At 39.8% G+C, this 27,188-nt stretch overlaps 2 protein-coding genes across 4 annotated transcripts; both read left to right on the forward strand.

The window, feature by feature from the left end:
- Positions 1-7,527: 7,527 nt before the first annotated feature.
- On the forward strand, positions 7,528-15,702 carry LOC112574219. 3 transcript variants are annotated; one of them, XR_003101384.1, is made up of 4 exons: positions 7,528-8,374; positions 9,438-13,253; positions 13,899-14,079; positions 14,402-15,702. XR_003101384.1 is itself a non-coding variant. In XM_025255122.1 (4 exons), the coding sequence occupies exons 3-4, from the start codon at positions 13,047-13,049 to the stop codon at positions 15,371-15,373; spliced, it is 1,179 nt and encodes a 392-aa protein (XP_025110907.1). In that variant the 5' UTR covers positions 7,640-8,374; positions 9,438-12,621; positions 12,788-13,046; the 3' UTR covers positions 15,374-15,702. The 3 variants fall into 3 exon arrangements, 2 of the variants coding, with proteins under 2 accessions (XP_025110907.1, XP_025110906.1); XM_025255122.1 differs by lacking the exon at positions 13,899-14,079 and having other exon boundaries at positions 7,640-8,374; positions 9,438-12,621; positions 12,788-13,253; XM_025255121.1 differs by lacking the exon at positions 13,899-14,079 and having other exon boundaries at positions 7,640-8,374.
- A 2,029-nt stretch (positions 15,703-17,731) lies between these two features.
- Positions 17,732-21,183, forward strand: LOC112574220 (arylsulfatase I-like). The gene is made up of 7 exons (XM_025255123.1): positions 17,732-18,205; positions 18,672-18,980; positions 19,246-19,446; positions 19,570-19,726; positions 19,845-20,032; positions 20,426-20,652; positions 21,042-21,183. Exons 1-6 carry the CDS (start codon positions 18,126-18,128, stop codon positions 20,544-20,546), a joined length of 1,056 nt encoding a protein of 351 aa, XP_025110908.1. The 5' UTR covers positions 17,732-18,125; the 3' UTR covers positions 20,547-20,652; positions 21,042-21,183.
- The last annotated feature ends 6,005 nt before the right edge of the window (positions 21,184-27,188 follow it).

The following is a 27,188-nucleotide window of genomic DNA, read 5'->3' on the forward strand; positions in this document are numbered from 1 at the left end:
AGGAACCCTGGTTGCTGCTCTTGACTGCTCGACTTTTATACAGAATCTAACAACAACTGGTGACAGATGTCACAGATGAGAACTCGTGATAAAACAATTCCAAGCGTGTCGGAGTTTTTTCCATGAGGGCACCATAAACGACATTGAGATGATGACTTTTCTTTTCATGTGGTCAAGCTGTCCCGACTTATCCTATCTTGCTCCTGATGGTCCCTTCCCGAAGGTCTCGAGATTCTAGTTTGATGTTGACACATCTTCATCTTTATGACAGATTAGGGAGGATGTTTTGAGGAAACACGATTAGTTTCTTTTTTTAGAGTGCGGCGTGGGAGGCTGAGTATGGAAGATATTTATGTGCTGCGTGTTGAGCTCAACAAAGGTACAAACATATGTTCATACATAGACAAAAATAGAAAGACAGACACAGGAAGAAACAGTTGAACGACACCGACGAGGTTTGCTTGTGCCCACACCTACATACGCACTTACGATTGTAAAAATACAGAGTTACACAGACCTTATGTGTTCTTCTTGATCAGAAAAATATGAACAAACATTTTTTTTTAAATGTGGGATAGTGTTTACGAGACAGATATATACAAACTTTGTCAAAGTTTGGTCCTTCTTTTCAGTTAAAGTAAAGATCTTTCTTCACTTCACACACGCAAGCCAGGACCTGATATTGTTGTTTTACTCGTTTTTTTGTGTTACTCCTTTAATCTATTCTTCAAAGTCAACGATTTTTTAACATGTCCATCCTTTATAGAGATGCAGTCTAAGCAATGAGACGACCCTTGAAACCTCTAGCCAGTGGTTGTGGAAATTCGTACATGTTTGACATCGCTGGAAATGATATTAACATCAACAAGAGTTGTTTGTGTCTGCGTAGGTGCGACGATGTACCGTTGAGGTTGTTTTTGTTTTTATGAGCTTGATGTCGTCTCTGCTTCACTGTCAATTTAACCTGTATTATGTTGATTGTAGTGATGCAATATGATATTATCTACAGACAAGACTATTTCCACCGCTTCGCTATATTTTGGATTCTGGATCAACGTGCTGAGTGGACTGAAACCTTCTGATGTGCTGTGAACTGTTGGGCACGACCCGCGTGTTGAGGCGATGCCTCTTGCCAACAATCTGTGTGTGTGTGTGCATGTAAAGCTTTAACCTTTCGATGTGAGTTTATTTCTCAGTGTGCAGTGTCTGAACAACATTTATGCTTACTACGAAATGAATTATAGTCGAAACATCGTTAGCAGATTACATTCAGTGTCTGATTTCTAACAACCAACGTTGCTTCTCGTGAATTTGTTTATATAGTCAAAAGCCGAAAATAGTAACTAAAACTTGAAAACCAATAATTTATGTGGACTTGAAAATTATCGGCAGACGATGGGCGCCTTTAATTTCTGTGAAGTGTCGGGATTAACATTATCTTTCACATTCAGAGATCTTAATCATACAAAATGTCAGCTGTTGTACGAGGACCGAAGCTTTGCTGAAAAGGTACCTCCGACTGTGCGACGTCACATCCGCTTGACTGTTTGAGGTGGAGGTGGACAACCGACCGTTAAAGAATGAATAAGTCATAAATGGTGAAAGCGAATCATCTTCGCTAGTCTGACTTCACTGATTTATATGGACAGGTAGACATGGGACAGAAAGACAGACTAAACTTCGTGTCTTCGAGTTAAGCCATCAAGTTACATGCGGCAGCTTGCTTTTATTTATTTATCTTGAAGAACCTTTGTACATGTACGCACGCACTCACACGAACACACACGTGCGTGCAAATACAATAAGACAAGGTCTATGACAATGAACATTTATTGATATTTTAACGGGGATGATCGACTGTCTAATCACGTGCTACGGCTCTAGCCTTGCCAGAGGTCGTCCAAGGGACATGCGCCCTGAGCTTGAAGGAGGCCCACGTGGTTGAAACACTCTGTCACACGTGTCACGTTGTAGCCTAGGTCCACGGCACTGCGACAGACTGCGCATGCTCCCTCCTCGAAGTTGGTCTCGGGCTGCCAGCGGATCTGATTGGCGACTGCCAGGAGGAGGAAAGATTTCAACGGCCCCAGTCCCTGGTCCTGTAAAAAAGAAAGCTACTTTGATTAAAACATTTAAGATACATAAAGAACAATTACCACCTCGTTAATTCGAGGGTTGTTTCTATATCTTGCTATGTGCTGAAAATACCCCGTCAAACTATTTTTTAAAGTGATTTCGAGCAAAATTGTCACGTGATTTATCAAGGAAGGCGGGGGAAAGAGATGCTTGAGCTTTGCTTTCAGCAAACCACGACTTAGACACAGTGAACCACTTACTTTGACTGCCCCTACGGCTTCAAGGCTATGATACTCTTAACCTCGACTTTTCCTCACACACACACTCGGCCACTTGTGAGGGAAACAAAACTTGCGCGTGCATCGCACACCCTACATACCACAGAGAGACAGTAGAAGAATCGGTTGTAGACTCCACACGACATGTGGCTGTTCATGTCAGGAGTGAAGTCGGCAGCGTTGCCTATGGAGCTGCCATCCACAGTAGGATCCTTGAAGTAACGGTGAGGATGAGATCCGTTGCCGTCGTAGAAGACGCCTTCACCGACTGTCCAAGTTGTCCCCCCTGTGACTTCTTTGCACACCTGGCAGGAGACAGGGAGGAGAACGTGCTGAGAGGAAGAAGGAAGGACAACAGGGAAAAAAAAACAAATCACAAAAATAAATGAAGAAATGGATTAGATACTCTCGTAGTAATGTCTGTGAGAAGATTGATTAACTAAGAATACTGACTGAGTTGGTCACGAATGTAAAGACAGAGAAGCCCAAGGACTAGGGTGCAGGTGAGTAAGAACTCGCTCACCTGACTCAGGGCGTCGGAAAAGGCGTCATTCATGCCCCCGGATTGACCTTTGATGAGCAGCCCTGACCAGGCAGCGGTCAAGCAGTGGCCGTACTCGTGACACATCACGTCTAGGGTGACAAACGGGTAGCTGCTACCCGGCACACCGTCACCGACCAGAATGGACTTACCGGTCCACATGGCGTTGCCCAGCGACTGACCAAAGTTCACACACACATCCACCTCGCAACTTGCTGGCACGCTGACCTGTAGTCTGTAGACAAACAGATTATTGTACTTGTAATGGCGAGAAGATAACATAGTCTTCTTATTTAAGCATCTAGTACCTTGGTGACATTATTGAGTATTTTCATATCATCAGGAAAAATAGAAATCAACTAGCTCAATTAGTTCTCAGATGGCGGCTTTATTGTAAATTGAAAGATTTCTAAAACACAACATTTGCCAATTTACAACTTGTATGGGTTTGTCTGTTTAAACAGAAGATTCTACATTTCCTAGAATAATGGCCTGAATATTGTTACAGATACAGATGGTTTCGTTGACACACAAACAATTGTATTCATATAAAGAAGTTACATGCACTGATGGATATATACACATTATACAGGTAGTCCTCGACTTACGACGGGGATCCGTTCTTAACGCGACGTCGTAAACCGAATTTCGACGTAAGTCGGATCATACGTCCATACAGTACTGTACCATAATAACAGTACAGTACTGCAAACACTTAGCCTATCCAAACACCTATCCTAACACAGTACCCTACATAATTATCAATAAACATAAGTACAGTACAATATTGTGCAGTACACTACGCTTTGTTATCACTGTCGCTGTCATAGGAGCAGATCCTGTCACGTGTTCAAGGATGCGATCTTTATCCTTGATAATCGTAGCGACAGTCGAACGACTAAGTCCTAAAGACCTGCCAATTTCTGTTGCTGTTTCCCCCTTCTCAGATTGGCTTATGATATCCACTTTCACCTCCATGGTGATGGCCTTCCTTTTCTTTGATGCACTGACCTCGTAAGTCGGAATGAGCGTCGTAACCACGAAACGACGTAACTCGAGACCGTCGTAACACCGAGGTTTGTATATGCAAACTCCTTAAATACTGAGCTCTTGCAGCTTGCGAGTCCTGGGAACCTTTAAATGCACGAACTAAATGGTCAAAGACTTTTTGCATAAGGTGGACATTGATGTGCTCATGATTATGAACATTTAGAAGAGCACAATATATAAAACTCAAGCGCATTTGTGCACAATCTTGCTCCCATTCACACACACCAACACACACGCACACACTTACTCTCTGAGAACATTCGTCGCGATGTAAATTCCACGCAGTGCATCCAAACCTACCGAGGCAGGTCCATTAAGACCCTGCGGACAGAGTTTTAAAATAGATGTTCATTTCCAAATGAGTTTGCTAATATCAAATCCATCAACTATGAACAGACTTTTGCCCAAATGTTTAGCAACGTGTTTGTATAACTGCCGTGTACTTGTCCGGTTAAGAGTGGTCTGTAACATTTAGACCGGAATGATTCTTTTAAATATTACTTTTTCATGGATAATTTCTGTGCAAGAAGAAAGCTAAAGTAGTAAATACGGGTGATAAACAGTGATTTACGAACTGGAAAGCAGTTTATAGAAACACCAGATGTGTGTTACCTATGAAATACATTAACCACATACTACGTCACAGGGGAAGGAGATCGGGGGAGAGTCCAGACATCCATTGGGCCACCCAAAGCTGCTCCTCACTTGACCCACTCCATCGATGTACAGACTGCACTTGTCTGTCAGTACCAACGACGAACATAAGTTAATTGTTAATAGTTTTTATTTCACTCTCTATATCCATGATGTTTTTGTTAAAATATTTATTTGCAAGTTTATTTATCAAATTAAAGTGAAGGAAACAACCAATATCATGTCAAAATCTTTGATCAACTTGCGTATGTATAAAAGTGGAGTATCTGTGTATATATGTGTGTGTGTGTGTTTTCGGTCGTGTGTGATTTACTGTTATCCTACATGAAGCTAGCAGCTACCCGGGGTGGGAGACTAGTGTTGGCACTCACTCCCTCTGGCTGTCACCGGCAGGCATGTGTCGTTGGGGCTGGAGCTGTAGTTGATGTAGCCAGTCAGAGGGTTTCCACCTGTCCCACGCGCACACACCGTGTTGTGTCTGCTCCCGATGTCCTCTTCTGACGACGCCACTGGGTCAAACCTTCGGCGACGGTGACTAAATGTCTACACACACCGTTAACATTATTTTATTATTGCTGGCAACAGGTGATGTATTCATAGGGCAGCCATTGTTGTCTGTGACGACCAGAAGACAACGTGTTCACTTCAGTTATTATTATTATTGTTATTATTGCTATTATTATAGCAACATTTATTTTTCTCTGACATGACTAAATTATATTTGTAAGTAATTGTAACAAAAATGAAACACCTGAGTCGTCTCAAGCGCCAGCTGGTTGGACACGAACACCGTTTCGCCAGTCAGCGCGAAGAACTGAATGACGCCTCGCACCACGTGCACGTCACTTTGGTAGGTGACGTCAGCATGGACTACTGGTTGGCTGGTCCCGTTGATGACCTTTAGCACCAGCTCCACACGTTCCACCACCTTAACGGCGGTGTTCTTTCTCAGTCCAACGAACTCCAAGTAGCTGTCTTCAAGTCTGTGTCCATCATTTTCAATGAATGAATCAAACAGCCAGCCAGCCAGCCAATCTACCCTTCATTCATTAATCATCTATTAATTGATGTCCTTATCTATGTCTGTAGCAGTCATTAAATTAATCAGCCATGTTGCCACATTCCTTTATTTGATATAATTTTCAACCCACAAGTTATTTGTGAGTGGATGCGTGAAGCAGGCTGATAAAGGCGAAAGACTAAGCTAAATAAAAATCCCATTTAACACAGTACAACCTGATATGAAAATAGTAATACATAAAACGACATGATCTCTGTTTGACAAGTGAGAGGCAATACACAAAGTGTGAAACAATGAGATTAAATATTTATACAGCTTATGCAGTTAAAAGAATATGAAAAAATATTTTAAGTCGTTTTGGCGTCTTCTTCTCGTTCTAAAGTGTGACATCATTCTACTTTATCAACAAAATGTCCACACAAGTGTCTTACTCTCTGAGTCGCTGTCTATCAATTTTACTTTTCTTCAATTTCCTCTCCACGGTGACGTCACAGCTGGGGAAGGAGGAGGGCTGAGGCCAGAGGCGACCGGTAAACCTTCCACTGCTGCTGTACTCCGCCTGAGGGACAGGTCGTCCAGTCAACATGTGCAGCTTTGTCTTCTCAATCTTAGTCTACTTTTGGATTATTCTATTTCTCTGTTATACAGCTGTCACCCATCTCGCACTAACACTCATTCACTCACGCACACAAGAGGAAGACAGAAAGATGTAGCTGACCTCCAGACCAAAGTTCCAGTATCGGATGCCGTAGCAGAAGAGGTCCAGTCTCGCCCTGTAGTAGCCATGGACTGTCTTCACTGTCCTGACCAACACGGCCGTGAGTCCACCTCCCAAGTCAAGTTTTTTCGGGCTGAAATTGTCACCTTTGACCTTCTGTGAGCTCAGCAAGTGGACAGCGCCAGCTGAAAGTAGTGACACAAATCTCAAAAACTTTCCTTAAAATGCTAAACACTTCAATAAGACTACCGCATTTTTGTTTTGTTTTGTTTTTTGCTTTTATTTTTGGTTCTCTTGTATCTTTGTTCTAAAATCGATTAGCGTGGTCATTTTGTTATTTCTCAGTTATTACGCTGTGTTGCTATTACATTACAAAGGTTTGTTTCGACAAGTTTTGCCTGCAAGTTCGTAATCTAAATCCTATTGCATTTACCCAAGAGTAGATATGTCCACGACATCTTGGAGTGAATGCCAACTGTACCTTGGTTGCAGACTCCAGAGATAGAACCAGGCTTGAAAGAGGAAGATGTGAGCTTCAACACACACACCCGTTCAAAATACATTATATCCAAACATATTTATTTACTCATGTAAAACCCCATTCCCATTTTTTGCAGCAAGCAAGAAACTTTGAGAGAACTCTAAAGATGGAGCAATATGTCACAAGCACAACTCTTTCAACGAGATATAAACAAATATACTCCCATGAGTTCAAAGCGTCCAGAGAAATATCATTTTGTTCCAGTTTTGCGACTGTAAACTAGGGTCTGCCATTAACTGTCCCAGAGTGAACTGTTTAACATCCTTTGTCTCATCTGGTTTCAGCTGATTATTATGCCTCCATAGTACAAGGTCAAGTTACAGGCATCTGAGATATTTTATAACAAACATGGATTAGCGGCCTCTGTTACTCGAAATGTATTTTGAGTGAAGCAAGAGAGTTTACCTTTATTGAACATCTCTCTTACTTCCGCACTTAGTTGTATTTATACAGAATGGACACCCACCTGGCCGCAGATGTCACCGATAGACTGTCAGATGAAACAGTGGTGGGCTGCTACATATTGATAGTATGCTATATGGATGGCGGCATAAACAAAACTAAGCTGTTGACATTTCGTGTGGGGAATTCTCACTGATTATTGCCCCACGTACTAAGAACGGGCGGGTTACCTGACTCCTTCCACAGCACTTAATGCTGGCACATCTTGTTTATCTTATCCTGAGCACTGAAATCAAATTCTGAGTTACGGTCTTTTATTCCTCTTATTCTTTCAAGGTTGGAGTGTGGTGTGGTGAAGACATCTAGAGTCGAGGTGAACAGGTGTTGGTATGCATCTGAGGATAATAAGTTCTTTTACAAGTGAAAACTGTTTCATTTGTGAAACTTGTATTTTGAATGTTTATTTCATAATCTGCAAGGAGAAAATAATTATACACGGTGAAATAAGCTGAGAAAGTCGTTTCAAGGGAACGAAGTCTAATTCTCAAGCGTAAAGATAGTATTCAGTAGTCTCCCCTGCATTGGTCCAGAGAGGGGTCAGGGCACACAGGACCACTCCCCTTCTTATCGAAATAAACATTAAGTGGCGTGAGGCGCCTTTATGTGTACTGACAACACACACTTATCTCTCTGTCACACATACGCTTTTTGATCGAACCTACAGAGTTGGGCTTTACCTAGTTCGCTAAGGAACCTGTAACAAATGAAAAAAAAAATCATCCGCAAGCTTTCAATTGACAAGCATATAAGGACTGACTGAGCGACTGCGCATGTTATTCAGGTGAGTTGCTATGGGTTGCTACCTGTTTGTTGCGTAAACATCAAGATGGCGACAGGCTCGCAAGCTCAGCTCACAGAGTCGACATGCAGCGTGTGTTTTGAACATTATCGTCTACCCAAGGTACTGCCGTGTTCTCGTGTCTACTGTCACCTGTGTCTCCGCTCCATGGCCACAGCTAAAGATTCTGGCTTCAGCTGCCCGATATATCGTCAGGAGGTGAACATCACTGAACAAGAGGTCGATGCTTTACAGGTAGGTGACAGGCCGGATTGTTCTACTTTACAGATCGACCAGGTCTCCCGTATAGACAAAAAATACGATTACGATAGGGATAACAAGGTAGAACAGTTGACTGATCACACCATGCTTTTCACTTGCTGACCATCGAGGGAGCCTTTCACGCTGCACCTTTCACTCAAAGACACTGAATAGCGGCGGGCGGCCATAGCTAGTATTATAAAATGTTAATAAGTTAATTATTATACTCATACAGGTAGACGAACACACATGCACAGTAGACGATAATGTTAGGAGTCTAGTAAGTGCAGGCGAGGTGCGATTCAGAGAAACTAAATGGAAAGTAGCTTTGAATTCAGGAAGCCGAGGAGAGCCCCATCTTATGACCGATGTGGGAAGGTCAGACGGTGCTCGGCTCCCTAGGAAGGAATGTCTGACAGCTTGGAATTTCCTAACACAAGTGTAGAAATGTTAGAGATGGCATTTAGCCTATTTGCAAGACATTAAGTATAAATAATTATTAACTAATAAACAGGAAGATCGAAAAAGCAAACTATTAAAGAGTCAGAGACAGAGGGAGGGTCCGGTCATTGGAATTGAGGTTACTCTGTGTTTTTTTCATAATCATTTTGGCGTCAGTCTTGAACAAGTAAAACTGTAAGAAGGGACAGCAGCTTCTCTCTCTCTCTCATCATCTATTTTTGTATTTTTTTCCTTTTTCCTTTTTGTAGTAAAATGAATTGTTCTAGCTGCACCTATTATAATATCACCATGCAACTGATGAAAGGATGAATGATTCAATAAATGAGCCACCAAATGAGCCACCTGATGAGCCCATTAGTAAGCTAGAAAGATAGAAAGAATGAGCACTTGCTAGATTAATGATGGGTTGATTTATGCGAAGATAAGCAATAATTCTTGTAGTATTTAAGAAATGTTAAACAAGTTTGTCAGATGATTGAATTTATGATTTAAGGCACTAAATTTTTTATACTATTTTTATTCAAGTTGATACTTCACTTTATTTTTAACTTTACCTTAATTTTATATTAGAAATTTAACTTTTCGTGCATTTCAGACACATTAAATCTTGAAGGCTCAAAATGGGAACACTGCTAGAGACTTTCCATTCTGCGACAAAAGATAACAGTGATATAACGATGAAGTCCCAGATTACAACAGAGGATGCTGCTTCAAGTGTAGTCATAAAGAGAAAATCGCTTCCTCAGGAAATGTACAAAGGGATAAAATTTTCTGAGAATTCTAAGACAGAGCTGAACAGTTTAACACTTAGCGCTGAAAATAAACTGTGGGTGAGATACCGGCCTCCAGGTCTTCTTGTTTCTTTGCTGAGTGTCTACGACTGTGGAGGAAACCGTCTCGGGCAGTACATTGAAGAGTCTGTGACAGGGTTGTCCTTGACCTGTCTAGGAGATGTCCTTGTGTCACCTCTGACATGGCGGTGGATTGACCCTGATGGGCAGAGTGGCAGCTTTGACCTCCCTCCCAACGCCTGGGCCTTGTGTTCCAAGTCACTCCCCCCTCACATCCTACTTCGTGCTTCTGTCTCCGAGTCTTCTGATAAAAAGTCTGAATTCTCTGTGCACCGCTTGCAGCAGTTGTCGGAGGATCAGGTGAAGGTCTCAATGTGTCCAGTCATCACACAAGGCCTCGCATTTGAGGAGGCACCAAAGGCCTTTGATGTGTCAGATGACGGAAAATGGCTGGCAGTTGTGGTGAAGGACAGGATTGAAGTTTACTACACTGACCGTACAGCTGCCGGCTTTTGTCGGTGTCGCCAAAGGAAGATGCTATAGACATCGCATTCACCACGCTGTCTACAAAACCTGTATTGGCTGCAGCCTCCAGGGAATCTTTATTCGTCTATGATTTCCTAGATGGTTTCGTCAAGCTTATGTGCTTGCATTATATTTACATTAATGTTTCGTGTAGATACCTAGCAGCACACAATGATAGTACTATATGGTGTGCATCAAGGCGAAATGTTTGTAGGCTGGACGTTAAACGTGAAACATTATGCGACGATTGTCTGAAAAATGACGACTCATGAGCTACACGCTGATCATTTTCCTCCTTCATAGTACTAAAGAACCTGCTTCCTCCTCTTGTAAAGCGATTATGTTTGTAGAGAGCATTTTTGTCACCAATAACTGAGATCACTGGTGTATAATATTGAGAAGCATGTGTTTTCCATACTAAACAGAGCTACAGTCAAGTGTATGACTCACTTGACAATACTACCAGTCAATGTTTCATTTACTAATAATGCATCCGCTCGTCTCTCGGTGATATTGAATATGTTATACAACACTATCAACTAATAAAAGCTACCAGTCTTAACTGCAAGAGAACGATGATTGACTTACAATTAAACATATTTTTAATTTTCTTGTACTTCATGAAGAGGTAGCACAATACAGTTGATGTGTACTAAGATGAGCGTAATTCTTTATAGTAACTCTCAAGAAAGGTAAATTGAATTGGTGTCTTTGAACTTATACATGATTTTGCACATTTAGTATTTCTGGTAACCAGAGGGTTTCTCCTGCCGCCACCTCATATATCGGGGTTTGCCCTACGTGGGTACCTGAGACAGCAGTTTCTTTGCCAAAGTCTTCACTAAGCCTGCCATTAACGAATATGGCCATCCTCCTACCACAGTCTCCCGGTGTGGTCTAGAAGGACGACTCTTCAAGATTTGTAAAGTAGTCATCACATCCAGTAGAGGCTTTTGTCAAAAATATGCGCCAAGCATCACTTGTTACCTGTGATTTCACTTTTACCCAGTCGTTGGTAAACAATATCTTTCTCCTCATTGCTTTTCTCCGAATTCAGGTCATACTGGACCATAATTGACAATACCAATCATTCTGTCTTCACATACTCTCCTGCAAGAGAGGTCATTAGCCCACTCTATCGGTTCGTTTATATATTCCCAAGCCTGTTATTTTTTCGACAATACCAGGTTCCTTTGGAATCCTACCTGCCTTGACTCCGACATATTAAATGCAAGACACTTCCTTTATTTGCTATAGTTTATAGTTAGATGCCCCAGCTAGTCTCTGGGATGACTCTGCCTAATATAGATTGTCTACCTTATTCCCATTTGTTTTTTGGGGTTTTTTTTAGTTGTTCTATTCTGTTGAGCAAAGTTTAAAGGGGGAAAAAACAGCACCACCAGCTGTATTTGTGTATTTTTCGTATCTTTAATATGATTGGATGGTTAGCCAATTTTGTAAATACTTTCATTGCAATATTCTATATTCATCTTGAAATGCTGTAACTATTTATTGCTTATTATGGCATTATTCAATCATATATGTCATAACTATTCTATTCTTAATTGCCGTTTTTTATGAAGCACAAACTATTCCATGTAGTTCAGATATCCCCTTTTGCGTACTGAAGGTTTTGTTTGTTTTTGTTTTTGTTTTTTAGTTTTGAATTGTTTATTGTTGTAATAAAGTTAAAGACACTCTGTCGGGATGACACAGGTGGTATATGTACGGATATATGATACCATGAAATTTCTTGAACACAGTTGGCTAGGACTTTTCGCAATGTGTTGAGTTACCAGAACTTAAAGAAAGAAAAGTCTAGTAATGAGACGGAGGGAAGGGATGGAGGGTCTCGATCTCAAGCTGCTTGATTGTTGTAGTTACCTGTATCGTGGTAGATTCATTAACAGTATTGCTTATGGTTGTAACGCTTATCATAGACTCATGATAAATAAACTGTTGAATTTCTTTTTTTTTTTTACAATAACTGTTGTCGTTGTCTTGTTGAAAGAATGAGTTAGAAAAATTCGAACTATCGCTCTCCTTCGCTCTTGGGTCATCTGAATTATGCATCTAAGGAAAGGAAGGAATTAAAAAGATTATAACAGCTTTAAAAGAATAAATATATTTGTTTTTTTCGGAATCTCTTTGACCCCCAGCTAAAACATACAGTGACTTTGCATCTGGAGTCTAGTACGTGCAGGCGAGATGAATGCTATTCCGAGAAACGAAATAGAAAGTAGCTTTGAATTCAGTGAGCTGATGAGAAACCCATTTCATGTGGGAAGGTCAGACGGTGCGTGGGCGCCATAGGATGGAATGTCTGACAGCTTGCAATTTCCTGACACACATGTAGAAATGTTAGAGATGGCACTTCGCCGATTTGCCAGCGCGTCAAGTAAGAAATAACTAATAGAAAGGAAGATCGAAAAGCAGACATGAAAGAGACAGAGGGAAAGTCCGGTAACTGCAGTTTCGGTTACTCTGTTTTTTTGTTTTTTGTTTTTGTTTTTGTTTTTTGTTTTTTTGTTTGTTTGTTTTTTTATTTTTGTTAGTTTGTTGTTGTCTACACACAAACCCAAATTTCGATCGAACCAGTCCGCCAAAAGAGCTGACTTTTCTTCCACAGCTTGTACACAGCGGAGACCACTGCACGCAGGACCACTCCCTCTTTGTTGTGACTCGTACACTGGCTTCACACACGTTGTTCATCGAGCCTACAACGTTCGCTGGAGTAGCTTTTACAGTAGCCACCAGCTGACTTCCACTGATGTTTGATTGACAGTCATAAAAAGACGAACTAAAACACTGGCACGTGTGCAGTATTGAGTGAGAGACGAAATTTCTACTTATTAGCCGCTCGTCAACCTTTCGTTAACACGAACAAGATGGCGACAGGCTCGCAAGCTCAGCTCACAGAGTCGACATGCAGCGTGTGTTTTGAACATTATCGTCTACCCAAGGTACTGCCGTGTTCTCATGTCTACTGTCACCTGTGTCTCCGCTCCATGGCCACAGCTACAGATTCTGGCTTCAGCTGCCCGATATGTCGTCAGGAGGTGAACATCACAGCTCAGGGAGTCGACGATTTACAGGTAGGTCACAGGCCGGATTTCTCATCTCGTAACACTCGGTCACCATCACAAAAATGGCGGACCTGTAGGCGGAGCTATGCAAATGACGTCACTCGCCCTCCGTCGTCTGCTCTACACCAGACGAACCAAGTAAAGTGATTTGCAAAATTGTTATGAAATGTAAAAGGTAGATTATGGACTATGCAGGCAGGACCCGACATCCGATGATCGAGCTTAGAAGAATGATCTGTAACCCTTCGGCTGACAGGTTTCCACTTTATCGGTCTCCAATGCCTCTTCATCCGCCTGGAGGTCACGTGGCATTTGTTTTATTCAGTGCTCACGAGGAGGTGCGGGGATGGGGTGCAGGGTGGGCGATGCCCTCGTCATTGAACAGCGCTCTACCATAAGACGTTTCTTCAACAGTAATTACGAAATATAAATAAATATAAGCACATTTAAATCTTCTGAAATATAATTAAATAATGTAGAGAAATTTTAGGTAATGTCAATTCGATAAACTAATGTTTCCAGGTGAGTTTCCTTTCAATAAATGTTAAGTTTGAGATGTATACAGTGTGTTTACAGTCCTTTATTCGATATATGGTCTGTCGGTCGGTCTGACCTGCTTTCCCTTTCTTTTTCTTGTTTGTCCTTTTTCGGAAGGAAAGAGAGAGGGAGAGACAGAGCGTGTAGGTGGTTGGGTGGTAGAAATGTGTGTGTGTGTGTTAGAGCACGTGCACTCGTCTGTATGCATAGGAATGATGCGACCAGCTCGTGCGAATATCGTGCAGTGCTCACGTGACAGCGCAATTGATACAAATTATCACCCATAGACCCCACAGACGTAAGTATATTAGCGATTCCACGTGGCTTGCTGGTCATGTAATAAATCGTAACGACCGGAACCTGTTATTCTTTCATCATCTGCAACTGACCAAGGAGTGACTGAACCAACTAATGGCAGTGACCAAGCGCTAGATTACTGATGATTTATTGAAAGAGATAAACTCTAATTCTTGTTGCATTTTTAAAGTATAAAACAAGCCACAAGGTTTGTAAACTATTATTTAATTCGTGATTTATGGCAATAAAATATTTTTGACTTTCTATTAGAATTAATATGTAATGTATTATTTATTTAAAATTTAACTTTACATTCTTTTCAGACTCATTTACATCTTGGAAGCTCAAGAGAAACATTACTAGAGACTCTACATTCTGCGAAGAAAGATAACGGTGATATGAAGGAGAAATCACTTATTTCAACAGAGGGTGCTGTGTCAAGTATAGTTCTGACAAGAAAATCGCTTTCTCAAGATATCTTCAAATGTTTCAAGTTTTCTCAGAATCCTAAAACACAGCTAACAAGTTTAACACTTACTGCTGGAAACAAACTGTGGGTGAGATACCATCCGCCTGACACTCATGTTTCTTTGGTGAGTGTCTACGACTGTGGAGGAAACCGTCTCGGGCAGTACATTGAAGAGTCTGTCACAGGGTCGTCCTTGACCTGTCTAGGAGATGTCCTTGTGTCACCTCTGACATGGCGGTGGATTGACCCTGGTGGACAGAGTGGCAGCTTTGACCTCCCTCCCAACGCCTGGGCCTTGTGTTCCAAGTCACTCCCCCCTCACATCCTACTTCATGCTTCTGTCTCCGAGTCTTCTGATAAAAAGTCTGAATTCTCTGTGTACCGCTTGCAGCAGTTGTCGGAGGATCAGGCGAAGGTCTCAATGTGTCCAGTCATCACACAAGGCCTCGCATTTGAACGGGAACCACAGGCCTTTGATATGTCAGATGACGGGAAATGGCTGGCAGTTGTGGTTGAAGAAAGGATTAAAGTGTACTACACTGACTGTACAGGTGTGAGGCCCTTTTTAACATCACAAATACTATGGCCTAAAGACATCGCGTTTACCACACTGTCTACACAGCCTGTATTGGTTGCAGCCTTCAGTGCATCTTTTATGGTCTATGATTTCCTAGACGGCTTCTTCAAGCTCAAGTGTGGGCATTATAATTACAATTCCTGCATATGCCTAGCAGCACACAACAATAGTACTGTATGGTGTGAATCAAGGGGAAATGTTTATACGTGGGACCTTAAACGTGCAACATTATGTGACACTTGCACGTAAAAAAAAACACATCTCATGAGCTACAAGCTGATCATTTTTATGCTCCATGGTAGGTAAAGAAGCTGCTTCTTCCTCTTGTAAAGCGATGTATGTTTGTAGAGAACATTTATATTATATCATCAATAACTGAGATTCACTTGTATAATATTGAGAAGTATGTATTTTACATACTAAACAGAGCTACAGTCAAGTATATGATGCACTTGACAATACTACCAGTCGATGTTTAATTTACTAATAATGTATCAACTCTTTTCTCGGTGATATTGAGTATGTTATACAACACTTTCAACTAATAAAAGCTAGCAGTCTTAACTGCAAGAGAACGATGATTGACTTACAGTTAAATATATTGTTAATGTTCTTGTACTTCTTGAAGCGATAGCACAATACAGTTGATGTGCACTAAGATGAGTGCAACTCAAATGTCTCATAAAAGAACTCCTTTATTGTTTAAAATGTCATGTGTGGAAAAGTGGGCAGACACTCTTTGCATGTACAAACATATGTCAAGTGTATGAAATATTTGGTTAGAACTCGTGAAGTCACCAAAGTAGACATATTACATACGCATACAACAGCATGGATAAGGAAAGTGATAGTGGGCTACAGACATGAACACTGTATTAAAAGGGAACTGGTTTGGTACTGTCAGGCCTTATCAAGAAGTAGGAGATGATACAACTTTTACATCAGTATTTAAACATCGCCTCACCTAACCCTAACCCAAACCAGACATTCAGAAATAAAAAATAGTGAAAAATATCAATAGTCTTCTTCTTTTAGCGATAATGTGCAGCCAGAGAAATATTTACAAATTATAACAGCCGGATAGTATAGACATGCCCTAGCTAGACTGAGAACAAGATGTTTTTGGTCTTAATACCAATAAGAGTTGGTTTGAGCCTGGTGCAGCAATACAAACAGGTTGTCCAGCCTGTGATAAAACAGAATTTACTGTCTTCTCTTTCAATATACTTGCGAAGCATACAAAACTGTTTGTGGAAAGTGTGTTTCCTTGGCCGGGTGCTAGAAGTGTCCGTTTAACGATGTCCCCACAAAAGGCTTGCGGAGTTTGTTGAGAACTTGTTGCTGCAACTCCTATTTGTCTCTTTCCAGCAATGAGAAGCATAACTGATAGACTGATAGAAGGAAAGAGAGAAAACTAGAGATAGAACATTTTACACAGTAATAAAACTCATGCTGGGGCAAAAGTCGTTTGTTGTCCGGCTGATGGTGAATACAATTTGTAGGTTAAGAGTATTGTCCTTCATTCAGCTCTAGCTATGAAATCATGTGTTTGTCGAACTTTAGCGATTCAACCCTCTGTCATTTTTTGTTTTGTTTTATTGTATTTATTTATTTTTGCTTTTTCTTCTAATGCAGCTGTTTGAATTTCACAGCGATAAATTTGGTGAAAACCTGTATTTATCAACATTTATGAAAAGTGTGTGAAATGTTGCAGCCTCAGGCAGTCTCTGTGTTTGTTGACTCATAAGCTTCACACACAAACCGCAAAGTGGAGATTCAAAGATCCATTTTGTCGCTTCGAATCTTCACAGTGAAGCCTTTTTTTACCATAGTTTTAGTATAGCTAAAGTCTGTGGCAGTCTTCGAGTTCAATGACCCATAAACATGATAAACATAGCGCATGGCAAGAAAAGTGTATAGCTACTAGCAATGCAGATTTTATTCTGTTGCATAAGCCAGGGGTGACTTTGTTAGTAGGGATGGAGAGAGTCGTATTTCTGAATTGTTGGTGTCGTAAGTAATATTTTTTTCTGAATGTGTTACCTGTACCACGTGCAGCAATATCACAGGTGAGAATTCCCTACACCAGGAAGATTAGGCGAGAGTTATTCCGCCTTCTAGTGTTTGTAGAGAAAAGATCCGACAGATTGCAAACAAATACCATTCTGATATGTTTTCATTTTAATTATATGTGGCAAGGGTAGTCATCTACAACAATGGTTTGTGTGGTTTATTGTTGAACCAAACGTATTGTTGACTGAGTGGCGGACATGTCCACCATCGGGAAGTCTGTCTGCAGGACTTGATGGCGCTATGTGAAGAGTGAAAATAACACTAGGGTGCATTTATTCTAAGAACCGGATTTATGATAGAACATTTTTTTAGTAAGTAGTTTCATTTGTGCTACAAAAAAAAGTCTCACAGAAAGAGTTGTGCAACACATGACACACAGGTTGCAAGGCTCTCATACACTATTTACTGTAGGCTCTGTCCCTAGGTTGCCCCCAGGGATTTTTCCTGGAAGTTAATCTTATCAATACATGTGTGTGTTTTTTTGAGTGTTTTTGCGGTATGTGCCTGCGTGCGTACACCTTGTTATAAGTACTTACCTCTTTCATTAAATTCGTCTTGAATGTTCCCTTGGAATGTATTGCCTGTACCACGTGCAACAACAATCACACTTACGATGAAATGAAATTTGCAGAATAAGGAATATTTCTCAGCAGCCTTTTCAAATAGTCTAGGCCACCGTAGGGAGACCAAAACCACAAAAAGGAACAGTTCTACATATGCTCTCAAATTAGCTATGAAGGGCAGGGAAGTATATGAAAATGCAAATATTCAACTTTCTTTTCTTGTCGTCCTTATGAAAGTCTCATAATGAAATACACGTAGTGTAGAAAAACCTAGTAGGATAGTCAATAAACGTAAACTCAATTAATCACGTGGCTGAGCCGATTGCTTGTAACACGTGTCTCCTTTTGTCCTGCTTTGATTTAAAATGACTGCCCTCCAGCCATCTACGATCACATTCACCAGGGAGCTCAAACTACAACCAGAATTTTTGAGCTTTCTTGAAAGGTAAATATACAAGCTGAACTATTTATCCATTTTATAAAATAAGAAAATGACTTTAAATTCCTCTAGCTCGTAGGTAGGCAACAATTTTATTTTTTAGGATTCGCTCTCACTCACAATTTTAAACCATTTTTTCCCCTTTTAAAAGCAGTCACCTTTTATTTTCTCTTGCTGCTCCATCAGATATGTCAGCTGTGTTAGTTATTATTTATTTTTTGTATTAGAACTTTATGGACTGCAGATTTCTAATACTATGTAGTATTTGATAAATTTAATTCTAATTAAATTAACCCAGGCTCATTAACAAATAAGAAAACAAACACACTTTACATTCCAAAGATGTCCACGGCCGTACTTTGCCCACCATCCAAAGCCAGAAGCAGCCAGCTAACAAGTAATTTTGTGTCAGGAATCCCTCCCATGGTAAACTTCCGGTATATTTTATACTCAAAAGTGTTTTTCTTTCCAGCATCATGTTTCAAACACCAAAAGTCTGGCTTCCATTAGCAGTTATAGCCTGCTATGCTATCGCCTGGGCTTCGTCGACGGATAAGCCGAACATATTCTTGGTCCTGATTGACGATCAGGGCCACAATGAGCGCAGCTCAAGCAACCCCGAGTTTCGAACACCAACGATGGACAAGCTGGCCTCAGAGGGTGTGATTCTAGACCAGATGTACACACAACCATCTTGCACCATGTCCCGCGCCGCCCTGTTGAGTGGACGCTCGCCTCACACCATGGGCATCGAGAACGCCTTTGATGCCCACGATAACAGGTACAGGATGGTCTTTATTGTATTCTCATACTACCATACTATCTTAGCCTCAAAAAGAAACAATAGTTATAAAAGTAATTACAACTAAAACTTCAGTAGAAAATTGTACACTCAATTACTCTAATTATTTTCACTCATACGTGGTATGGAAATGGAAAACGGATTACAAATACGATATGTAAAATATTAATTTGGAAATAAGCATACTTGATTTAAGCGAAGATCTGGTAAATAATTGTGTAATGACAATGTTTGCATGTAACAGGTCTTTACCTCTAAATACCAAGACAGTGGCACAGTACCTCAAAATTCGTGGGTACCAGACATATATGATTGGTAAGTGGCATCTTGGTATGTGCTCCCGGAGCATGACGCCAACCAGACGAGGGTTTGATAGTTTCTCTGGCTGTCTCCATGGCAACAGCGATCATTTCTTCAAATTTCCCCAAAACCCTTGGGATTTTTGGTAAGTAAGACCTTGCTTTCTTTTTAGAAAAAGAAGAGAACGAAAGATTTTGATATTAAATTCGAAAGCATTAGAAGAAAGAAAATTTTGCCTATTTTTTTTTTTCCTTTCGATGTTGTACAGGACCAACGAAACTCTCGATCGTTCAGTGAGAAAACAATACGACACTGAGGTTCTTACACAACGAGCTATTGATGTAATCAAGAAACACAAAGAGAGCGGCACAGATGAGCCGATGTTTGTTTACTTGGCTTACAAGGCCATACACAGCCCCATAAAGGTAGGTCTCTGATGTGAATATTTCCTAAACTTCATCTGCCTGTCGTCTGCTTCTCTCAGTCCTTACAGTTGATGCGCTTTGCTCCCGGGAGAGTTGATAAAATGTTTCTTCGCCACAGGTACCAGCGTACCTGAGCAACAGGTGTTCCCACATCAAGAACACCCTGATCAGAGACCGCTGTGGCACCATGGCTGGGGTGGACGACGGCATCAAGAACATCACCGACACCTTGGAAAGGCTCGGGTACATGGATCAACCACTGATGCTTATGGTCATGAGCGACAACGGCGGCGCTGCACCCGAAGGGTGCGATTCTTATAAATTCAGGATTACTGTTCAGTCTTGACACTTATTCTTTTTTGTTTATCAGTTGTTTACTCTTCTACATATCTTCCTGTCTTGAAGTGTGAACATGTCTCCAACGTCTTTGCACTGCCTTAACTCCTGATATTTTATATTTTCTGGAAAAAAATATAGATAAAAATTAATTGTTTTTGCTTCGTGATTTAGTGTTACTAAATTATGATATTTAATGGGTGGGAAAAACTATTGCGTCGTAAAGATTTTTCAGATGTTGTATTTTAACGAAAACTGATTATTTACACGTGCGTGTCTTTCTCCTAGTTTCTGAGTCTCGATTTGTGTGTATTTATGTATCAGTGTGTGTCTATATATATATAATTATATTCGTATTAACAGTGCAAGCAACTGGCCGTTGAGAGGAAAGAAAGCCACGCCGTTTGAGGGCGGCACCAGGGTCCCGGCGTTCATGTACAGTAAACACTGTTGCCTAATTCTCCACGGACTTACAAGGGTCTGATTCACATCACGGACATTCCTGTTACTATCCTCAGCATGGCCAGCAACTCCACCACCTCAGAGTTCATGACCAACGTAGATGGCATAGACCAGTGGCAAGCAATAAAGTTAGTTTCCCGATGTTCACAGGTTCTGACATACACCAACAATATTTTCAGCAACACAGTAGACGGTACAATTCTCATAATATACACCAGGAATATGTTTCAGTAATTTAAAATTAATGCTTAAATGGCTTCTCTTTAATCATTATCTATCAACTTTTACTTCTGTCGATAAATCGTGCATCCTCCATAACGAATATAAGAAGAATAGATATAAAGTAATTTTATTTAAACAAAAATACAGTAATAAGTCAACAAAAGACATGATTAAGGTCATTGGATTCGTTTGTTTTTGTTTTTTTGTTTGTTTGTTTGTTTGTTTGTTTGTTTGTTTGTTTTTTGTTTTTTTTTGGAATCATTTAAGTGAAACTGTTGATTTTCTTGTTAAACAGGGAGAACGGGCCGAGCAAAAGGGAAAAAATGGTGTATGAGATGTGGGATGATGAGGCAGGTGTACGTGTCGGCCAGTACAAGCTCGTGTATCACAAGAAAGGTCCGTGTTCCGGGTGGTACAACCCCCCTACAGGCGTTAAAACCACTCTTCCTGTGGAGGTTGCAGACTGTTCAGGGTTCATGATGTTTGACCTAGAAGCGGATCCTTACGAAGAACGAGACCTGTCCAAAGACCCTCAGTACGCAGACCAGATGAGGATCTTGGTGGAGTATTTCAACACGGAGAATGCCAGAAGAGTTCCTGCTCAGATATCAGCTATAGACCCCAACATGCCTGGTGCTGGTGAAGACTGGGAACCGGGGTGGTGTGATAAAGTATAACAATGCTTCTGACAATGACTCCTATGAAAATCTGTTGCATATGCTAATGTAACGACCCACAGGCTTTTATGACAGCCTTGTCTTTAAAGTAAGCATTGAATATGAATTAAACATATATTTCATCATACAGAGTTTGTTCCTTGTTTATTTCACCATGTTTCGCGAAATTGTGATGCGGCCTCTCTTGCACTCAAAGTGTCTAAGTTTGTCCGAACGGCTCACTGTGAGGATGTCTACATGGGTTTTTGTGTTCTTGTGATTTCGTTTAATTTTGAAATTAAGACCAGATTTCTCTTAACATCTTTCTCAGTTTTTATTACATTTACATTCTAAAATTACTGCTGCTAGAAATTGTAAGAACGAAGTTTGTTTCTTTTAATCAAATTTTCTTGTTTTACAAAAACATAAATGAGATAAACACTTGGCTTATTAAGGAGGAACGGTGAAAATGGCATTGCTTTTAAGAGCTCACGCGTGAACGCACCAGCTCCACACACACACACATATTGTTCATATATTTTTCAGTAAGCTGGTACAATTTATGTTGGTACTTCGGCTTTCGTCATCGGGAGGAAAAGCCATGTAAAACCTGGCGCATGCGTTCCCCTTTCTTTTATAAGTGGTCCCTGGCTTGTCATCAACAACAACAACAACAACAACAACAACAACAACAACAACAACAACAAGCCACCCAAGACCCTCCAAGGTTATCACACGACGCAGGTGAACCCGTTACTTCCACTGGAAGATCTCTGCCAGAAGATTTCTAGGCATGAAATTGTCCGGTAAATCCTCTCCATGCACCCTAGGGTTATGTATGGATCTCTCCAGCAACAAAATATCTTTCTGACGCCCGTCCAAACATCCTGTGACAGTCACCATGACAACTCAACAATAGTTTACTGACCGCAGACCGTGTGGCTCTGATGTCCATTGTGACAGACTATGGCTAGCATGGTTTACTACGACTTGACTGAAATATATTATTTGAATGTAATACATGTACTCCGAAGCTGTTTTCGATGAAAGCTCTGCCTGTAGCTGTACGCACACTACGAGGTTAGGTACCCAGATAGCATGCAAACGTTTTAAAAACGTTTTAAAAACGTTTTAAAATGTGTACATAAAACATTTTAAAAAGGTTTGCAGAAAACGTTTTTAAAATGTTTATCATGCCCATCAAAGTAATGTTTTAAAAACGTTTTCTGCAAACATTTGTAAAACATTTTAAAAATATTTTAAAAACGTTTTATAAACATTTTTCTGTAAAACATTTTAAAAACATTTAATAAATATTCGTATGTAAATGTTTGAAAAACGTTTTTAAAATGTTTTTTAAACCTAATTTAAATGTTTCGAAGGACACGTTTTTTTAAACGTTTTAAAAATGTTTTTGAAACCTAATGTAAATGTTTCACAGTTCACACATACTTTTCACAGTTTCACTTCAAACATGGCATAAATGACGTACAGAGAAGATTTTCATTTGTTGTAATTAAAACATATTTCGTGTCATTGTGGATCCATCCAGGAGACAAATTTACATTATACAATAGTAAGTACAAAATGGTGACCATTTGTGACAAAAATGAATAAATGATACTCAAAAAAGAGAACAATATGAATTAATTAAACACTGACAAATCAATGCATAGGATTTTTTCTTAAATTAATACTTTTAAATATTTCACATTCCAGTACTTAAAGGTGAGGTTGTGCGGCACTGTTATCCGTGCAGAGTGCCAAGAAATAATTGAACTAAAACGAAACTTATCGACATTTACATTTACTAAAAAATAGTGAATTGCAAATACAATTGGATGATGTACAAAATACACCAAAAAAAGACAGTTACCCCTATGTAGATAACAATATGCTAATTATCATCTTCTTACCCTACTACAAGGGACATATCATTCCAATTATTAATAACCATTAACTATAGATGTACAACAAAAGCATTGACCATATGTGATAAAGATGAGAAACAGAGAACAATCAGAGGAATTAATTAACCACTGTTAAGTCAAAGCAAAGGAATGTTATTAAAGTAACACTTTTAAACAGTTCAATTTAAAATGTTTCAAGGATAGGTGTTAAGCTCCATAAAGATTCCCAAGGAATAATTAAACTAAAACTAAACTAATAGAGCTTTAGATGTAAGAAAAGATATAGTATATGGTTAATCCATCTAGATGTAGCACAAAATACACAAGAATTGCAATAGCAAGTACAAAATGGTGACCATTTGTGATAAAAATGAATAAATGATACTCAAAAAAGAGAAAAAAGAATATGAATTAATTAAACACCGACAAATCAAGGCATAGGATTTTTTCTTAAATTAATACTTTTAAATATTTCAATTTCAAATACTTAAAGGTGAGGTGGTGCGGCACTGTGCTCCGTGCAGAGTGCCAAGGAATAATTAAACTAAAACTAAACTTATAGACCTTTAGATTTACAAAAAAAAACAGTGAATTGTAAATACAATTGGATGATGTACAAAATACACCAAAAAGTACAGTTACCCTGTTGTAGATAACAACATGCACATTATCATCTCTACCCTTCTACAAGGGACATATCATTCCAATTAATTAATATTATGAGAATTTCCATACCGTAAAATAAGGCTGAACAATTAAAAGTTCATGTATGTCTGGTAAAGCGGCTTTACAAAAAAATGCACTTAGAACACTATCAGATCCACATGCCTTCATTTTAACATACTAAAACCTTCTTATATGTAATTATTAGATATCTCAAATATGAGACATTGTTGCTAATATCAGCAAGCGTCCCAATGAGGGTCAAGAGTGCTTGGTGATAAGCCTGATGTTCCTTATGCAGCAAAGCTAGGCATACATGCCAGTGTAGAGGAGTAAAAGGAGGCAAAAGCACAGAAGTGTTATATGTGGGAGACAGCTCTTGAGCGTGGGGAGAGCCAGTGACAAAGGACTGTCAGGAATGCCTGCTGTTGCCGTTGGAAGCGAATGGCTATGTGACCAGTACTGGCATTCGGCGGCTGTAGGTGGCATTGCAGTCCTCGTAGACATTACGTGTATATCTCTAGACTTCTCTGTCGCTGGGAGAGGAGTCGTCGCTCTCTGATGAGGATGGCAGCTCGGGCGGGAAGGACGACGGACAGGTGGAACAGCACTGTCTGCTGAAGCATTGGTCTCCACTCTGTGATGGCTCCTGCACTAACTTTATCGGAAGCCTCCATACACCCACGGTTCTTCCGTACAGCTTCTGCAGATAGCACAAATGGGATTTGTAGATTAAAAGAAGCGCTACAGTTTATAGATTAAAGATGGACTAAGAGAAGTCTCACACTATACATATTGTTTCAGTTTTATGGTGCTTATGCTTGTTCACCATGTCTTTCCGTTTTTACGCTAGTTTCACCATGGAAGCACAATTAATACTGACAAGAGCTACAAATATTTTAAACTGTAGAGCTAGCAATGAAAAAATGTCAATTCATGTTATACAAAAATAAGCACTTAGATCTGCACTTCTCTTTTTTGTCAAAGTATGTGTAGACAATATATCATATATCTATACCTTTAATAATAATATACACTAACATTTATACATCATCACTTACTGTAGATCATGGCCTGCAGCTTCAGTCCCTTGAAAGCACACATCTCTCCCTTTTGTCCTTTCCAGTTATAGTTTCGAGCAACCTTGTCGGTCAGGAGTCGCCGCATGATTCTTTTCGCACAATCCTTTGCATTCGTTCTACCCACACAGGAGAGGCTTTTGACTTGCAAATCATTAGAAGACAAGAAACATATTTGTCAAAAGTATGTTACACATCATAAACAAGAAAGGGTGTAGTGAAAATATACATGGCTTTAATTATTTACAATTCAAGGGACATACAAAAATTATCAACTGAAAACTTTCACAAAAAGCTGATTTAATGTTTCCTTCCCCAATAACCATAAAGTTTATGAGGCTGAAACCCTTTGAAACTGGATTTAAAACTTGACTTATTGTGTTCCACACTATATATGTATGATAGGATTGACAAGAACTGATCATTCTCAAATGAATTCCCATAAAAACATAAGTTTTTCAAAAATGTCAAGCTATGCTTTAAATTCCCCTAAATTATTACAGATTATCATTTCAATCATGGCTTTAACAATGACATCTGCTTTACGTACGAGTAATTAATGAAAGGAATCATCATCAAGGCGTCCATCCAGTTCAACAGCTCCTGCTGTGTTCTAATTGGAAGGATCAAATCTTCTGGCAACATTCAGGCATCCTTTGCTGGAGCAGGCTGGTCTTTGCTTATCAGTGAATGAATCACATATCTTTTACTTCCTGTAGCATCAATTTCAATTCTTTGTCTTGTTTCAGAATGAGCCAGGCAAATGCTGCAACAGTATGAACATAGCACTGTGAGCAAAAGTGGACAATTAACTTTTTATAGGTGAATGAAGCCAATCAACGGTGATTTGGGAGGCAGTAAGAAACTTGTATAACCAACACTATGTTCAACTTGAGATTGTGAAGGGAATTCACAACAAAATTAAATAGGCAAAACAAACAGCAAGAAAAGTAACCATAATATAAAATTGTCTGACTTACCTTCATTAGACACTCTCTGGGTACCGCCTTTTACTGCTGCAGTTGTGAGGTTTGTCCCCTCTTGTACTCCTTGCTGAGAGTCACTACGTTGGTCACTGGGTGCTCACGTCGTGGGGCAATATTCTGGTGGTTAGTGCATTTACCTGTGGGCATAAACGCTTGTTTTCCACTTGTGGTTGCAATGAGTCTGGCAATGGTCCTGCTGGCACTGCTGGATGCACTGATTTCCATCTAAAGTCGTCTTCCTCCTCGTCTGGGCTCTCTAGCCTAACTTAATTAACAAGCATACCTATTAATAAGTGTGCAGTGAAATGACAATTATGAAAATTTAAGAATTTCCGGAGTAAAAGATTTAAAGAAATAAAATAATAAATAATTCCTAGGCTATACCTATCATAATATCAATATTACCTCATGAAAAATTTGAAATGAACTACTGAAATCTGTACTGATCTTGTAAGTTGTTCTCCAAACCTAGGGATTCCCTAATCCCTGTCATTCTATAACTCAAACAAGACACAATGTGACTACTTGTTTCTCTTCCTCTTCCGATCTTTTCAACCTTTAGTGCTGTCATCATCTGTTGTATCCAAATTTTGATGTATACTGGCTGTTATCACTTTTCGTCTGGCAACCAAATGCTCATCTGAAAGGGTTATTATTTTGTGAAGTTATAATAACATCGAGAATAATGGCATTCAATGCTTTACCACACATATGAATTTTCACATGACAAATCAGTTAACTGTCTGTTCGCTGAGATGTTAATGGTCATGTGGCTGTATGTTCAGTCTGTAACCACTATAAACCTAAGCAAGGTCTGCGTGGACTAAAGACACTAACACTACCTTAAAACCTTTTACAAAATAAAAATATGAACAAACTTTATCAAGAGAACTGACCACAAAATATTAACCAGCTGATGAAGTCATCAAACATCTAATCTCTATAATAAACATATATATGACAATGAGTAAAAAGTATAAAAGTACCCTTGAACCCAAAATGCAAACAGCTTGAAGAGTCCAGGTATGTCTATCTGGCAGAGCTCCCTCCTGAAGGTGTTTTGTCAGCTCACTTGGTGGCCAGTATGCTAACCGTTTCGCGTGCTGAAAATAAAACAATCCTCTATGAACTCTTACCAGGGAGGCTAA

This window comes from Pomacea canaliculata, linkage group LG10, assembly GCF_003073045.1.
Source record: "Pomacea canaliculata isolate SZHN2017 linkage group LG10, ASM307304v1, whole genome shotgun sequence".
In the NCBI taxonomy this organism is placed as follows: domain Eukaryota; kingdom Metazoa; phylum Mollusca; class Gastropoda; order Architaenioglossa; family Ampullariidae; genus Pomacea; species Pomacea canaliculata.

Coding starts and splice junctions, on each gene's coding strand:
- LOC112574219 (XM_025255121.1), top strand. CDS start 13,047: ATGGCGACAGGCTCGCAAGCTCAGCTCACAGAGTCGACATGCAGCGTG. Junction 13,254..14,401: donor AGGGAGTCGACGATTTACAG/GTAGGTCACAGG, acceptor CATTCTTTTCAG/ACTCATTTACATCTTGGAAG.
- LOC112574220 (XM_025255123.1), top strand. CDS start 18,126: ATGACTGCCCTCCAGCCATCTACGATCACATTCACCAGGGAGCTCAAA. Junction 18,206..18,671: donor TTTTTGAGCTTTCTTGAAAG/GTAAATATACAA, acceptor TTTTCTTTCCAG/CATCATGTTTCAAACACCAA. Junction 19,727..19,844: donor CCATACACAGCCCCATAAAG/GTAGGTCTCTGA, acceptor TCTTCGCCACAG/GTACCAGCGTACCTGAGCAA.